Here is a 17,603-nt window from a genome sequence, read left to right on the forward strand (position 1 = left end):
GTTTTTACTACTTTTTTTGACTAATCTAGAAAGTTATAGATAAAATAAATGTAAATTCATACACATTCGAATGCATACATACATATGTATGTACTTATACGGATGTATGTATGTGTACTAATTCGTGCTAATTTGTTATTTATTTGATTTTTTCTGGTGTGTTTCTTAATTTTGTAGCGAGGGTTTGGCTGTTTTAAACATCATCGTTCAATACCTTTTAGAGTGTTTGGGTGTTAGCCAAAATCCGATACCAAATTCCGATTACCAAGTCTAAACACGTTGCTTACTTATATGAATGACACTTTGAAAATCACGTTCAATCAAACCAAATAAAATATGAACGTTTTCTTTTTTAGCTCCGAGGCACTTGATTCATTACGTTTTAATTTTTAATTTTACTACATTTGCATTCGATTTAGATGTGTAAATATCGCACACATATGCACATATGTATGTATGTATGTATACATTTGTACGTATGTATACAGGTAAGCCCATCAATGAGTAGGAAATGGAGTGCAAAATAAGGAATTGTTACCAACTTCAAAAGGCTCATACTAACATATGTATGTATGTATGTATGTATGTAAATACGAATGATCTTATATTCAATAATCATTACTTATTACACCACGTAACAGTAGATCAAAAGTAAAGTGAAATGCGTATATGTATACAAGGTGAAAACCTACACTTACACTTGACTAGGCCCACAATATGTTCAAGTGCGCCTACCAAATTACATTTTTACATATTAGTGTTATTGCCGAGCAAATGTTGCTCAGAATTAATATACTAACAGTAAGATGCGTCTTTTGTTTGTCGAGTGTCTACAAATGAGCACATTTAATGTACATACATATGTACTTCTATTTTGTTCCAATTTTGCTTGTTTAATCAAAAGGTTTTGTATATTTTTATTTGAACTCATTTCAACAAAAGTACAAAGAAATTGGCAGATATTCTTTTCTAGCACCTTTAGAGATGGTTTGTTATTAATTTTTGCTTCTTTAGTTCTGTACGTACTGCATATGCATATGTGTATGTATATGTACGTATGTATGTACATTCAAAAATGCCTCTTAGTTGACCAAAACGTATTTTGTATAACATTCAGGGCATTTTTTAGTACATATGTACATTTAATTTTTAGTTGTTATTTTACTTTTTCCCCACTTTCATCATATTCTTGGCCGATACTTGTACGCTTGCAATCCCACACAAAAATAGTATTACATATACATACATACATACACCCTATGGTAGCGAGTATACGAGTAATAATTAAAAAGCATAGAATGCTCAGTTGGCACAATTCAGCTCGAAATGTTGTCATGCTTTTGGAGTGCGCTACTTACCAATCGCAAAGCCATTGTTTGCTTTGGCGAACTGGAATACAATCACTGATTGAAATCATATATGTATGTATATATATATATATATATATATATATGCATGGGGGTGCTTCTCCAAAAATCCGAGCATAATAACAAAAATCTTAAAGAGTCTATATCAATATGTTTATACATATATTTTATCAACAGAATAAAAATAATGAGATTTTTGAAAATACTTTCAAACCCGTTCAGCTCTCGTAAATGTTGATATTTTTTCCAAAATAGTTGGACAGAATTTCATAATTGCGGAGAGTGATGCACCTTAATGCACATACATATGCATGTATGTATGTATGTAAATATGTAGGTAGAAATATCTGGCTTCAGTCGCGATTGGAAATGTGCTAAGTATGGAATCTTCCATGCAGCAATAATTGTAGCGAGCCTTCTTTGCCACTGGCCTTTTGATGAGATAGACGGACAAACGTCACTTCATATTCACACTGTAGTGGACAAGAAACAACTTTGAGTGTTCTAGTTCTGTGGCATATTCGAACTGCACACATGCATATGAATGTGTATACAAATGTGCACACGTGAGCGAGTATGTTTTTATACATTTGACAAATTTGGGAGCATAGAACTTGGTCGTCCCACTTACTCCTAATGGGACTCCAGACTATTGGTCTTATAGGACGTAACCGGAAAAATACCATTATAGATACTTACATTTCGCTAACGCAAATATCTTATATATAAAATAAAGTCAACTTTTTGTGTGTGTTCGCTAACCGGCTATGTCTTTGCACCGAATTAAACCAAACTTACACACATTGTTAAGTAGGTATTGAAGATGGTTTACGTATAGTTTGGATGCCTATTGGTGGATAGGGCTCGAGATATGGGTCAAAACGTGGACCCGGGTAACCTTCGGATGTGTATGTACAATATGGGTATCAAATGGAAGCTGTTGGTGAATGCTTTAGTACAGAGTATTTTTCATGCCGCTCCGTGACAAGGGCCTCGAGATAGAGACCAACACGTGGACCCTAGAATGTGTTTGTGCAATATGGATATCAATTGGAAGCTGTTGGTGAATGCTTTAGTACAGAGTATTTTTCATGCCGCTCCGTGACAAGGGCCTCGAGATAGAGACCAACACGTGGACCCTAGAATGTGTTTGTGCAATATGGATATCAATTGGAAGCTGTTGGTGAATGCTTTAGTACAGAGTATTTTTCATGCCGCTCCGTGACTGGGGTCTCGAGATATAGGTCAAAACGTGGACCCGGGTAACCTTCGGATGTGTATGTACAATATGGGTATCAAATGGAAGCTGTTGGTGAATGCTTTAGTTCAGAGTATTTTTCATGCCGCTCCGTGACTAGGGTCTCGAGATAAAGACCAAAACGTGGAGCCTAGAATGTGTTTCTACAATATGGATATCAAATAGAAGCTGTTGGTGAATGCTTTAGTTCAGAGTATTTTTCATGCCGCTCCGTGACTAGGGTCTCGAGATAGAGACCAAAACGTGGTATTGAATAAAGAAATAAATAATATGAGAATACAGAAATAAATAATATGAAAACCATATCTTTTCTGTTCTAAACCATATCTATTCTATTTTAGTGTGCCCAGCGAAGCGGGCCGGGTTTGCTAGTTTAATATATAAATAAAGATATTGATAGTGGGTTTAAAAAACTTTGCCGCTACTACGGACAGTGGCTCACAGCCAAAATGATACAGCAATCACGTGTGGCAATGTTAAGCTAAAATCCAGCAAAAATCCCCAACCATTTTTTTTTTGCCAACTTTATTTAATTTCATACTTATGTATTTCGGAGAAAAAAAATGTACATACATATATTATCCATTCGTGACAAGAGCAAACACGGATATACATACATACATATGTATGTATGTACATATGTAGTAACAGCCAAAATTATGCGTATGCGTTTTCCGTTAGTTGCGTCAACGCAAATCTGCGTAGCACATTCGAACACGGTGGAGGACAAGTAATGGGGATGCATGCCATCTGAAGGAACCGGAACCGAAACTTGCGGGAACATTTTAGCTCTTATGCATGTAACGACCCAAAGCATAAATCGGCGTTGGTACAGAATTTGTTTATTCGAATTGGCCGCATATCGTTAAAAAACCTGTGTAATCGCCAGAGTTGAATGTCATTGATAACCTGTGGGTTCCAAGAAAATATATTTAAAAACATGAAATTCGAAACCAACCTGAACTTAAAAAGGTGTTAAAATAGGAATAGCAAACAATTTCTAATGAAAATACTAAAAAGGAATAGATTCCAACGAAGCTCCAAGCATTTTGTGTTAAAAAATGTAATTACTATAATACTTAAAAGTAATGCATTTTGACTGTAAGTTATCTTGTTGGCTTGTGGTTTTTTTTGCTCTTCAATATACAAAATGATTTGTGTCATGTTTTAAATAAAAACATGTGTTACCATCTGGCTTATCAATTTCGTCAAAAATTTGCTTTATTTTCCGTTAATCTTTTTATTCCATATTACTTAGATCCATAGCCACACCCTCTAGGTGAGCAAACGTTCATCTCGCGCGTACTGCACACTCGCAGAGGGTGGACTCTGGTGTTTCATCGCCCGTCTCACAAAAACGACGGATGTTTGACTCTACTAACCCTCGTTTACTGAAATGTTAGAGAAGGGAATGTATCTTTATCCAGATTTAAGAGCCTACTTGACGCTCCTCTAGAAGGATGGATACATTGTTTTGGCACTGAGGCAGGCAGTCCTGGACTTTCCATCCACGTATAAATTACGTGTTCTCCATTTTTTCTTTTATGTGGCCTTTAGGAAGCTCTGTAAAGAGTCTGGTCCAATGAATTTTGTGTAACGCTTAATTTCGCTGTGCAATCCAACATTTCGCTACCGTCATTACCTCCTTGGTATCGTGCAGAATAAACCTATAGGTTAGTTTATTGGTTAAAGGGGTGATTTATCCAGAATCCAACTAGGAATCCAACATCCTCGCTGCCAACTTGTTTAACAGTTATTTGCAGCATACCTATATCCATTCTGTGTGGTTTCAGAACCTTCTTTGGTCGATGACGTCTAAGTCAGACAGTTGTTCGAGACTCGAACAGTGAGTTGCCAAGGATTAACATTCTCTCCTTCCATAAGGCAGGGTATTCACGGAGAAAATAAAAAACTGTTCCCATTTTCTCTGGTTGTTTACAACTGTGACAGAGTGTGTTATGCGGGATGCCCATTTTGCCTGCTTGCTCCCCGATAAACCAGAAGCCAGTTATCGCCGCCGTAACTCTGCAGGCATCCTTTCGTTTCAGGTTTGTCTGTATTGACGTTTGTTTGTGGTTATGCTTGTTGTCAGCTTTGTTCCACCACTTTAGAGGTTGTTGCAACTAAATCCAGTCCCTGGATTGCTTGACTATCCGAAAGAAAATCAATATTGCACTTAAAAGGGAAGTCTGCGACTATAAATCTACAAGATTCCCCTATTTTCAGTACTTCCACCTGGAAGACACTGCAAATGTTGGTTACTCAAATATATCCAAGCTACTATACGCTACCGAGACCGATAACTAAAACTTCAAAGAACTTAGCTGACTTAGCTTTTGATGTAGGATTCACTTTATAGAAATGGAATGATATATTTTTTAAAATCTTTCTAAAGCAATGATTTCTTCATCCGTTCACATATCTTAAACTAATTGCAGCGAATGATCTTCAACGATGTTATTGCCTTCGGGGCGCTCAAACAGCGATGTTCATCCTATACAAACCACACAAAAGCCGCAACTCTTAACAAGAATATCATCACCACAATTGACTATCAACGTCACAAATAAATTGGAAAGCGTTCACACAACAACCGCGGAAGGAACAAATAGTACTGAGCTAGCAACATCAAAAGCAGTGAAAACTGAAACGGGCGCACTTTCCTTATCGCCAGGTAGTCAAAGTGAAAATGCGACCAATTGCAGCGTACATCCCGCCGACATTCCCGGTTTCCCAACCTTGTTAGGCAGTACGGCTGTAGCGACGGCGGCAGCTGTGTCAGTTTTGGGCAGTGCCGAAAATTGGGAAGAAATCGATCGACATTTGAAAATACTGCAGGAAAAGCTAAAAAATGACTGGACTGTGCACGTGGCCAAAGAGGGACGACTATATTATTGCAAGTAAGAGTGTGTGTACATATAAACGTAAATACTTATTTGGTACTTTTAAATATATTTCTTATTTCATCCCTACTAATATTATAAATGTGAATGTAAGTTTGTTTGTTACGCTTTCACGCCAAAACTACTTAACCGATTATTACGAAACTTTGTACACATGTTTTTGGAGGTGATAGAAGTAACATAGGATACCTATTGATTTGTAGATAGGGTTCGAGATATAGGTCAAAACGTGGACCCAGGTAACCTTCGGATGTGTATGTACAATATGGGTATCAAATGGAAGCTGTTGGTGAATGCTTTAGTTCATGCCGCTCCGTGACTAGGGTCTCGAGATAGAGACCAAAACGTGGACCCTAGAATGTGTTTGTACAATATGGATATCAAATTGAAGCTGTTGGTGAATGCTTTAGTACAGAGTATTTTTCATGCCACTCCGTGACTGGGGTCTCGAGATATAGGTTAAAACGTGGACCCGGGTAACCTTTGGTTGTGTATGTACAATATGGGTTCAAATGAAAGCTGTTGATAAGTGCTTTAATACGGGGTAATTTTGATACCTATTGATGACTAAGGTCTCGAAATATATGCCAAAACGTGGACCCGCCGTGCCTTCGAACCGAATTAAACCAAACTTACACACATTGTTAAGTAGGTATTGAAGATGGCTTCCGTATAGTTTGGATACCTATTGGTAGATAGGGTCTCGAGATATAGGTCAAAACGTGGACCCGGGTAACTTTCGGAAGTGTATGTACAATATGGGTATCAAATGAAAGCTGTTAGTTAATGCTTTAGTTCAGAGGATTTTTCATGCCGCTCCGGGACTGGGGTATCGAGATAGAGACCAAAACGTGGACCCTAGAGTGTGTTTGTACAATATGGATATCAAATTGAAGCTGTTAGTGAATGCTTTAGTACAGAGTATTTTTCATGCCGCTCCGTGACTGGGGTCTCGAGATATAGGTCAAAACGTGGACCCGGGCAACCTTTGGTTGTGTATGTACAATATGGGTTCAAATGAAAGCTGTTGATAAGTGCTTTAATACGGTTATATTTACTCAAAAACAAATAGAAAAACAAAAAATATTGCTTATGCCAAAGCGCTTGAATAAAGAATAAAGAAATAAATAATATGAAAACCATATCTTTTCTGTTCTAAACCATATCTATTCTATTTTAGTGTGCTCAGCGAAGCGGGCCGGGTGTGCTAGTGTGTGTATAATATTGTATCTGTTGCGAAGAATTCAATTTTTATAAAAAAAAAATGTAACATGGTAAAATACTAAATGTAAAATATCATTAAAATTAATTGTAAAGCAGAAAAGAGTTCATAACTTAATGCCATGAATGGTTGAGTCACGGAAATAAAAATTAAAATAGTTGTCACAAATATCCGGAGGGAAGTTGTATGGGGCAGCTCAATGCGCCATAAATATACAATTAAGTGCAAAGGCTGTGAACTATAGAAGCAAATTATGCTCAACTATATTATCTAATTTTGTGATTGGCTGCACATGAATGGACTCATTCAAAGCAAACTGAATTGCAACTATAGTAAAATTGCTGCCTCAAGAGGAAATGCTGTCCACTTCATTAGGCTCAGAATTTTTACTTATGCTTCGAAAATTGTCTATATAGCATAAAAAAGGTGTAATTAAAATTAATTATGCTTAGCTGAGAAAAATATTTGTTTTATCTGCTGATTAAGTCAAATCAATTTTTGAAGCTTACGATTTTATTTGTTTATGCTAGTCATGTAACACAGACATCCGGTTGGTTGCCATCCTCTGAAGATTGGAGCATAAACGAGGAGCTCCCATATGGTTGGGAAAGAGCTGTAGACTCGAAAGGGCGAACATACTATATTAAGTGAGTAAACGAAATAAGACAATGTTTACTGTAATTGCTTTATTTTCCCTATTTTCTGAAGTCATTTAAATAAAACATCAACCTATGAGGCACCTGAAAGTATTCGGTGGGGCGAAAATCCACCAGAGCCAAGGATGGTTATTCTTCAGCGCAGTCCTACCCTAGGCTTCGGGTTTGTTGCTGGCAGTGAACGACCAGTGATAGTACGTTTCGTCACGGATGGTGGACCTAGCATGAACAAGGTAACCACAGATCCTCTTACTACTTCACTTTATAAATATGTCAATGTTGAAGGATAATCAATACTTCTTTTAAAACTGTTTGAAAAAGCTTCAACCAGGAGACCACATTCTCGTCGTAAACGGAGAGGACGTAAAAGAGGCTCCTCGTGATCATGTTATTCAGCTAGTACGAGCGTGTGAATCCCAAGTGACTTTAATGGTGTGTCAACCGGCGCATAACTTAGCACCCGGCCGTAAATCTACACTCCTCTCAGCGGGGAAGCGTGCGAAATTACGGACGCGGCCAAGTCGAGTACGCTTTGCCGAGAGCGTCTGTGTTAATGGATCTCCATTGTTTCCAGTAAGATGACTATAAGAAAATTTTTTTTTAATTAGTTACGACACCCAAGACAACACATAATGAGTAATTTTTATTATATTTCCAGGCATCTGCATTCTCTTTGGGCGACATTTGTGTGCCGCCTATGGCAAATGTGCTCAAAGTATTCCTGGAAAATGGCCAAACAAAGTCATTCAAGTATGATGCGACGACCTCTGTGCAGGTATTTACTTGTAATATTCTAAATGAAACTATGTATTGTACCCACATACAATACACATACTTATGTAGCAGTAACAATGAAATATTCGAAAATTGTTTACTTGAAGGATGTGGTAGGCTCCCTTCTGGACAAGCTGTGCCTCTCCACAGGCGAAATATTTAGCCTCGTACTGGAGCATGTGAAAAGTTTGAAGCGGAATAAACTCACACTACTCGATCCTGAGGAATCACTGGCCCGCGTAAATACATTTTATTCTCATTTCTTACCGACCTTGTTTTTTGGATGTTTCTATTTCGGCGTGATTGCAGATCGCTGCGCGCCCCGGTGCCCATAAGCTGCGATGCCTATTTCGGATAACTTTTGTGCCAATATCTGCTGCGGGTTTGGCTCAGAAGGATTTGAATGCACTGGATTATTTGTACATGCAGTGCTGTAATGATGTTACTCAAGAACGTTTTGCTCCAGAACTTCAGCCAGAAGTCGCATTGAGACTAGCCGCATTGCATATGCATCAACACGCATTGGCCAATAACGTTTCACCAACAAAATTGACTGTGAAGGTTGTCGAGTAAGTTGTGTACATATATAATCAATAGATATGCATATAAAACTAAACATTTTTAGACGTGAATTTGGCTTGGAAAGATTTGTGCCCATATCTCTATTCGAAGGAATGAAACGAAAAGAGCTTAGACGCTTGATATCCCACTTTTTAAAATTGAATGCGGAGATGACAGGCTCTTCAACCAAAGTTTTAACACAGCTCCAGGTGAAATATCTGCTGGCATGCACATTCCGTCCAAATTAAAATTCGTTTAAATATTTTATTTTTAGGCAAAATTACACTACTTAGACATTATTGCAAGCTTGCCAAGTTACGGCGCTAAATGCTTTAGTACAAACCAAAGAGAAGGTGTCGAGCGTGTTCTGCTTCTTAGCCCACGATTTGGCTTAAGCCAAATATCCAGCATAAGAAATTCGGTGGTAAGTAGTATTCTAATATAAATTAATTATTGCTCAGCGAATATTTTTGACGTCTTTTCTAAATTGTTTTGGCTTTCAAAATAGTACTTTAGGCATTGCATTATCTAGTAATAATATTACAATACAATACGTAGAGCCATTTTAGAAAACTGAGCATTGAAAATAAACTTGCTAATTATATTATATTTTTGGTGTAAAACCAAAGAAGAAGACGAAAAAATTTAACGAAATGCGGAGGAGGAAAACGGAAACACTACTTTTAGCTTATAAGTTTAACAGCGGAAAATCCGCTAAGACAACGAAATAAATATTAAAATATAAACTAATTAAAAATGGTCAATTAATAAATAAAAGTTACGTAAAATTATGTATTTTCAAACAAAATAAAACCCAATATGCATAATTCATAACTGTTGCCTTGATTTTTACTACCAATGCTTGTTTCTCACTTTCCTAATATCAAAATCGAAACTGATTATGCAAATTCATTCTTCATCAGATTCATCGGATTTTAAGCCTTACTCCATTTAAAAGGGAGGTAGTCCAAAACGTGATTTTGATACAAAACAAATGCAAATTAACATCCGATATAATGGCTTAAGGTTTGTTTGGGTAGATTGGGTAACTATTATTCACCAGCGACATTCTGACGTATTGTTAGTTCTGTTCATGAAGCAAATAGTTTGTAACAATTGTTACAATTTATCACGTTTTGGTGTACCCAAAACACTTGCAAAGTAGGGGAAAGTGAGAGAGCAAAATGACATGTTTACATTAGAAATGAAAAGTAAAATACATTAGCGAAATAAGAGGAAAGTCAAATTCAAAAAAGCTGGGCATAGTGTGTTATCCAGACACCTTCCGGAGAGTACAAAGTGTATTTACTTACTTCTTCCAAATCTAAATTCTTTATATTTACTTTTTTAAAGCTAAATAAAATTCTCTGATTTGCTTCAATGACAACTAAAAGCTATCTTCGTAAACACAGCGCTAATGTCAAAATTTAAATCCATTAAACAATGTAGAACGCGGAATAGGCAAATATAATATTTTATGCATGTACATATGTATGTGTAAATATATGTACATATGTAGTATACATCTTCCTGGGCAATAACTGAAATTCATACATATTGTATATATTCAAATAACCATATTTTCATTCCACAAAGCCTCAGCCCATATCCGCTATTGAGGACTTTAGTCATGTCGTTGTCAGCAGGGACGATGACGTGACATGCAATGTAGCGATTTTTATGCAAGGAGATAAGGTTGTAAGATTTTCGATGGAGGACCGCGATGCATGCGAATTCTCACTAGTTTTGGCCGGGTATCATCGTTTGCTAACAGGTATGATTTTCTAAGCATGGAATTTTTGTATATATCAATTTAATCCATTTTTTAATTTATTTATTTACATTAGGAAAGAAGCTCCCAGTAGAACGAGAAAGGGAACAATATAACGAAGACAATGCACCGTCGTATTTAGCACAACACACTGTGCTCCCGGCAAATTGGAGTTATTTATTGCCATTTCACAATAGAGCACATAGCATAAATTTCCTTATGGCTCCTCCCTATCATCCAATAAAGAAAAATCTAACTTTGTCAGCAATCGAAAATCAGGAGTTGGGTGGACCCATTGATACCAGCAACAACCATTGCGATCGCAATATGAACTCTTCAAACGTTGCCGATAGTAACCAAAAACCAAATAATATGCCATTTGTTAGTAATGCTGCAATGGATCTGGATATTCATAGTGTTATGGCGACGGAATTACTAGAGGAAGCGAAGGACTCCGGTATGAGCGACAGCAGTGGCGGTGGTAGCAATTATTGTGAGCGATCGAACTGCTCGAACACAAATGCTTTTATTGAGGCTAAAAATAAGGAGGTGCTAAGGCGCGTTCACGAAATGCAAAAGATGGTGGAAAGCTCTGAACAATATTTAAATGAGCAGGGTGAGTTGGTTCCAGAGTACGCTGCTCGGCATAAGTCCGCTGTTAATTGCAACTTTTATGGTAGCATAAATTCTTGGCAAAATGAGTTGTTGAACACGGAGCAAAACTCAAATAAAACAGGAGCTGCTATTGAGTTCGATAGCGATTGTGATAGCATTAACAGTAGTAAAGTGTCATCAACAGAGGATACCCCGCAGCCAGGAGCGCTTAAACATAGCGATTCCTTAGTACTTTTGGCAGAAGCGATAAACCAAGACTTAAATGGTATTACCCAGAGTTTGAACTCTATCGGTGGTAACCATCAGGAGCTAACAATAAACATTTCAAGTATCAGTGCAGCTTGTAGTCCACGTCCAGAACGAAAATTTAATAATTTCGGGCAATTATTAAGCAACCTGCAAGCAAATACCGATTTTTCACAAAGCGAAAGTGATTCTGAATCGGTTAACTCTCCGACAAATTCGCCCACAGCTCGTCGACCAATAAAATTGTGTTCTAGTGAAAGGAGAAACAGCCATAAACAGAATTTAGCATATCGTAGCAGTTTTGGCTTACACAGTCCCGACGGCAGCAATTTCGGTCCGGATACCAAAGACTATAATTTGAAAGAGTACTTGAAGCAACTGAAAGAGATAAGCAATGTTGAAGATGAAAATCACGATACAGATGTAGCTGCAAAACAACTCTCGGAAATATATGGTTTTGAAATACGTGGAGACACTTTTATTGAAACTGATGCCGACTTAATAGATTTACGCGCCATACCACCTCCACGTACTCCTGATGAATTAGATTCGATTTCCTTACTAAATGCAGCACCACAGGGATTTGATGATGGATCCAAAAGGATATCAATGGCCGATGTTGACGGCGATCTGGATAAATTTTTAGCGAAGGTGGTTGTTGCGCCGCCGACTCAGAGAGCAACGCCAGCAAAAGAATTAACACCAGAAGAAATAATGTCCTTTATTATTCCACCACCCCCTAACCTAGAGGAATTTGAAAACTTTAAGCAGAATAAGAGTGTGCCACAAGAACCAACTGAAAATCTTTACAGCAATTCTGTATTAGAAAAAAGAGAATTGTTTACAAAATCTTCCAAACGAGTTGATACAAACAGACCTCTAAAGCAGGGCAAATTAAGAGATATTAATATGGGTGGAGGAGGACATGTTATCGAGTATGCAACAGTTGAACGCAAAGGCAAGTTCTCATGTTGTCCAAAATCTGCAAAGGAAGGGAGTGCTGAAAATGTACCAGAATCTACGGAAATTGGCCTGAAGTTACCACCACGTTCGAAATCTGTAGATAAACCACCCGTGCGACCACCTAAAAGTGCAGAGTTAATTCAACGATTTTCCCCAAAGAAACAGCAAAGCACAACTGATTTCATACAACAACCAGTACAAAACTTTTCGAGACCAGAAGCAGCATCACTAGGGGAGAAACCACCCACACTACCGCCAAGAGTTTGTACTTCGAGTCGCGTTGAGGAAACTAGTTCCACTCCATCGGTGAGTGAAGCCCCGCAAAAACCACCATTGCCACCAATAGCCAACCGTCCCACTCCAAGAAATACGTCAGTTAATATAACCAATTCCATCAATGGAAATATTTCACCAGTTCCGCCACTTACACCATTACGGGTTCTTCCTAGCTCAAACCCCTCCAGCAAATTACATGAGCATTGCCCTAGTATCCCACCATCCAATGGCCATCAAAGATCCAACAGCGATTATCCCTCGGCCTATCTTCATAATCCAGCTACTGATAAACGTCCTCCACTCTCTTTGCTATATTCCCCACAAATGGCACGAAAAATGCAAAATCCTGGACCTGTCGCCGTACCATTGAATCCTAACATATCACACAAATTCAGTGAAAAATATATTATAAAAAACGGACACGTTATTGACAGCGAGGCATTATTGGCCAAAACCGACATAGCAATGGCAGGACTATTAGTGAGACTGGATCAAGTAGCCGCACAGTGTTCAGCAGCGCAACTCGCTGGTGGTGGCACTAGTATCGACGAGGACAAATTCCAGCGGGCGCGAAATGAACTGACCGAGCAAACGTTAGTGTTGGTGACTGCCTCAAAGTTTTTAGTGGTAGCTATGTCAGACATGACTTTATCAACGTTGCCAGAACACCTTACATCATGCCTAACAGCGATCCGACGTATTACTGAACTCACACAAGATATGACGCGCCACACCTCGTCACCTCTACAAACTCGAAACATTGTGCTGAAAGTGCATGATGTGGCATCCAGCTTCAGAGAATTAGTAGGCGTACAAATTGGTCCGCTGGGCGCCGGACAACTTGCGCTACAGGCTGAGTGCTTGGCGAACGTATTAGCCACATTACTAAGGAGCTTACGAGTATTCTCACCATGAACTCGTACATAAATAAATAAGCACACATGAATCCTCACATCTAAAATTGTTAAACTCCCAATGGGAAAGATGTAATGTATTACATATTTCATTTATGAAACCATATCCATATGAAAACTATCATAAGAAAACGACCAACCCAAAGCAGGCTTGCATGAAAGTCGCAATGTAATGAAGGACAATGCTTGCATGACTTTTTCCCAAGCGATGCACTTTGAATTGGTGCCCTACACCTCAAATTTTTATATTCATATATGTAGGTATGAGCCTACGTTTCATACGTGAAATCTCGAATACATCAGAAGAAAAGGATAATATTCCGAATATTTTTGACTTCCTAGGCTACAACAATTTATTTAATCTATCTACTGAGCCCGTACAATAACTGCACACATATACTTATATACATATTTCCGATATATCGAAGTCATAAACGTTTTGAAAATACATTAGGTATAAAATATGCACTTTAGATCAACTATTGAACTTGCTCTTTTTGCTACTCGTTTACAGGTACAAAATCTCGTCTGACTAGATTTAAAGCAGTTATTCTCGAATATTCAATCACATGTTATTATATAGGTATATAACTTACGAAAGTAATGCAATACGTGCATAGTAAAGCGTGTTAATACGATAGGCGTGTCCTCATTTGTATCGAATTCCAACCGATAAAATGAGGGTTTTCGAATCAACATACACAATTATTAAAATTTTGTTAATCGTTTTTCTTTTTTTTGCATTCATAGGTTCGTAAATATCTATACGTATAGTATACACGGTGTATATCTACAAAACCAGAATTCAACTTCCTATGTCCATAGCTCCTTATTTTAGTGTGTTTAAGCCCTACTAACAATATTCAATTCAAATTTCTATCAGCAACGCATTTTTCTCCTAGTTGTGCCGTGGTAAATGCCCTCAATTTGCAATGAGAATTTAAAAAAACTATGAACCAGGTGAAACTCTTACAAGTCAACACGTGCGGCTTATTCACCAACCGTAGCTCGCTCTGATTGCGACTTCTTTTCATCGATAGCGTAAATTGACGAAAATACCTGATGAAAAATGGCTCGATGGCAGGTTTCACCCACGAATTTCATGAAAAATGGAGACACTTTGCATCTAGCACCATCTGTACCTCAAATTACTAAAGGCTCCGGTTTCATAGATATGCACCTGGGAAGCCAAAAAAAATATATATGTATCAAACTCGTTAAACGCATTATTCTTTTGCAATACTTCTGCAATTGTTTACCCAAATTTATTCCACTTTCTTGCGAGTATAGAAGTTATCCGCACGGTGTATTACAGATTAATTTTTAATAATACATATTTTGAGTGCAGTTTACGTTTAAAGTTTTCAATACGGCCGTAGTTGGAATATTTGCTAGAAATCTGCGTTGGTACAATTGCGTTTTTCATCAGTAATATGTCTGTTATATTGATTCCTATCACGAAAGTAGTTCAAAAATCTGATATTTCGATTCACTGTAATTCTATAGAAATTATTTTCATTTATCGTATTAGCTCTGTTAGCTCAGCAGTTTAATATACTCAAGTAATATGACTTGAATACAGCTGCCGCCGCAAGGCTACAAGCAGTAATTTTTACAAATTAAGAATATATACACACATACATATATGTATAGTATGCTATGCATTCCTGTATACTCAAATATGTAAGTTCAGATGATGAAATATTAGTAACATTTAACTAAAAAGAAAACGGGGGAATATTATAGTTAACATTAGGAAACAAGATATGTACATATGTATGCGCATTTCCACCGTCAAAAATATCCCTTTCATGAACAATATACATATGTACGTATGTATATACATATTGCCGGATGGCGCGCAATAATATTTATTTTATATATCCATCTTGGATATAATACTAGAATACATATTTCATGAGCGGGTTAATATTATATGGACATAAATATATAAGTATTGACCAAACAATAATCAAAACTTTAACTTGTGATATCTAATTTTTGTGTATTTATTGGAATGTAGGATTTAAATTCAATGGCAATAAAATGTTTACACGATTAGAACAAAACCCCGCAAGAGCACATTTTTTGACATTTTCTTAAGTAATGATGTATTAAGTGTATACTGACATACATACATTTCTTTAAATGTATTTACATTAATACAAGAAAGAATAGGCTACCAACGTTAATTTCGTGGTAAAACTATGTAACATAAGATTCATACGTATATAGCTTTTTAATCTAAGTTTGTTGATTCGTTTTAAAATTTGTATTTAACAATTGTGTTTAATAAAATTAGAACTGCATACATTAGTTAGATTGTAAATAGGTAAAAGTACATAAATACGTACATATGTACAAAAAAATATAAATAAAATTTAAAAATCGATTGTACTCCCCAATATCATCCAGCAGACTCATAATGTATTAATGAGCTTATGAACGATGTTATTGTAATGAGACGGCGTAAGACTCATAACACACAGGTTCACACAAATTACTATTACGTATCAGCCAAGAAGATACGTGTTGTATTTACTTATACGATAAATAATAATCAGAAGTAAAAAATAATACTTATTATAATAAACATACATATTTACTGGTACTGTGCATGTATAATTGTTAGTACATTATATCACCTCTAATAAAAACCAGATATCGAAACCCCGAAAATGAATTTAACTAAAACAAAGAGCACCGTTTTAATATCTATGTACATACTTACGTCGCCAATCATATCAGCCAGGCATAAAAATCCTCAGCACCTTACAAATATGATAAATTGTATTACCGTCATTACTTAAAAATAATTGTTTTTGGAAAAACTATACACGGTAGGTGGAGCTGGAGTTTCGAGTTATTACGAAAAAGCATTGATGTGCACACATACGTACACATGTATTTGGTAGATTTGGTTCATACCCGGGATATGTGTAAAGGTGCTCACACTCACCAATGTAAACGTACGTTCCGGGTCAGCGACACGATAAAACTAATGAGAGCCCCATGTAAATGAAAAATCACCACCGTTCCGTTCCGTACTATCGTAGATCGTGTCGTGGGTAAATGAAAATTTTTGGATTATTCCGTGAAAACGTGTCAGCTGATTGCTCTCTCACCACACAGTCTTGCCAAATAGTACATTGCGAAATCATTTACAAAATAAACGTAGAAAAATTTAAAAAGAAAGTCTAAGCGAGCGAAGACTATGGCGGCTACCATATTATTTTTTGAGTTTTCTTCAAATTTCCAGGGTTTACTTTAAATTGTTGGCCCTTATTTGCCATTTATACGTTTTCAGTTTGCTTTAATGCATTTTGTAAAAATGCTAACCGCTAACCCGCTCTCAGTGAATTTGACAGAATCACATGATTTTATATACTTATGCATGTCAAGAATGATAGAAATAAGATTGCTCCCATCAGAGAGTGCGTGACGTCACATTAGCCGAGTTGTGCAGTGTTGCCAACCATTTGCTCTTCGCAATAAATTTAGCGCTTTTTCACACCCTAATTGCGAAAATTTTTAAGTTTGGTCTTTGTTTTTTTTAATATAAAGCTACCGAAAATGTAAGTTAAAAGCAAACTGTATTATTGAACAAAAGAAGGTTAAACAAGGTCCCTCTGAGAAGATTTTAGTGCTAATAAAAATTTGTTGATTCTTATAAAAATTTGATATTTGGAATGTGCAAATTTATTTTTTGCCCTTTTAAGGTTATGCAAGAATATTAAATCTTTTTCTCTCAAATCTCCTTAACATTGAATACCTTTTTACACATTATAAAAAGCGTTTGAATTTACTGAATACGAATTAAAACCATAGAAGTGTAATCGTTTCTTCCAGTCCTCAGTCCTTAGTGGGACATGGGGCAGCAAGACGTGTATTCATAGTAAAAATAAACCAAAAAATACGAGAAAATACTGAAGAAACCATAACGTCATTTTTACAAAAAGAGTACCTTGCTATATAGCCTCAAATATAGCAAACCAGTCTTTCTCTTAACAAAAAAGAGGTTGGTCCATATGTTTTTTGTATGCATCTTTACATATATTTAGATTTATTCTTTTTGTT

General features: G+C 36.7%; 1 protein-coding gene across 7 annotated transcripts in view; it reads left to right on the top strand.

Moving 5' to 3' along the window:
* LOC129245546 (uncharacterized) overlaps window positions 1-14,459 on the top strand; it is a 65,520-nt gene extending 51,061 nt beyond the window's left edge. For all 7 annotated transcript variants that reach the window (XM_054883760.1, XM_054883769.1, XM_054883776.1 and 4 more), the window contains exons 2-12: window positions 5,064-5,525; window positions 7,281-7,397; window positions 7,459-7,639; window positions 7,728-7,979; window positions 8,065-8,181; window positions 8,288-8,419; window positions 8,490-8,749; window positions 8,806-8,950; window positions 9,016-9,165; window positions 10,338-10,515; window positions 10,589-14,459. In XM_054883760.1, coding sequence (XP_054739735.1) covers window positions 5,080-5,525; window positions 7,281-7,397; window positions 7,459-7,639; window positions 7,728-7,979; window positions 8,065-8,181; window positions 8,288-8,419; window positions 8,490-8,749; window positions 8,806-8,950; window positions 9,016-9,165; window positions 10,338-10,515; window positions 10,589-13,527 — 4,917 coding nt within the window. In that variant the 5' untranslated portion in view covers window positions 5,064-5,079 and the 3' untranslated portion in view covers window positions 13,528-14,459. The remainder of the gene's footprint in view (window positions 1-5,063; window positions 5,526-7,280; window positions 7,398-7,458; window positions 7,640-7,727; window positions 7,980-8,064; window positions 8,182-8,287; window positions 8,420-8,489; window positions 8,750-8,805; window positions 8,951-9,015; window positions 9,166-10,337; window positions 10,516-10,588) is intronic.
* The last annotated feature ends 3,144 nt before the right edge of the window (window positions 14,460-17,603 follow it).

The sequence above is a fragment of the Anastrepha obliqua genome, chromosome 1, assembly GCF_027943255.1.
Source record: "Anastrepha obliqua isolate idAnaObli1 chromosome 1, idAnaObli1_1.0, whole genome shotgun sequence".
Lineage (NCBI taxonomy): Eukaryota > Metazoa > Arthropoda > Insecta > Diptera > Tephritidae > Anastrepha > Anastrepha obliqua.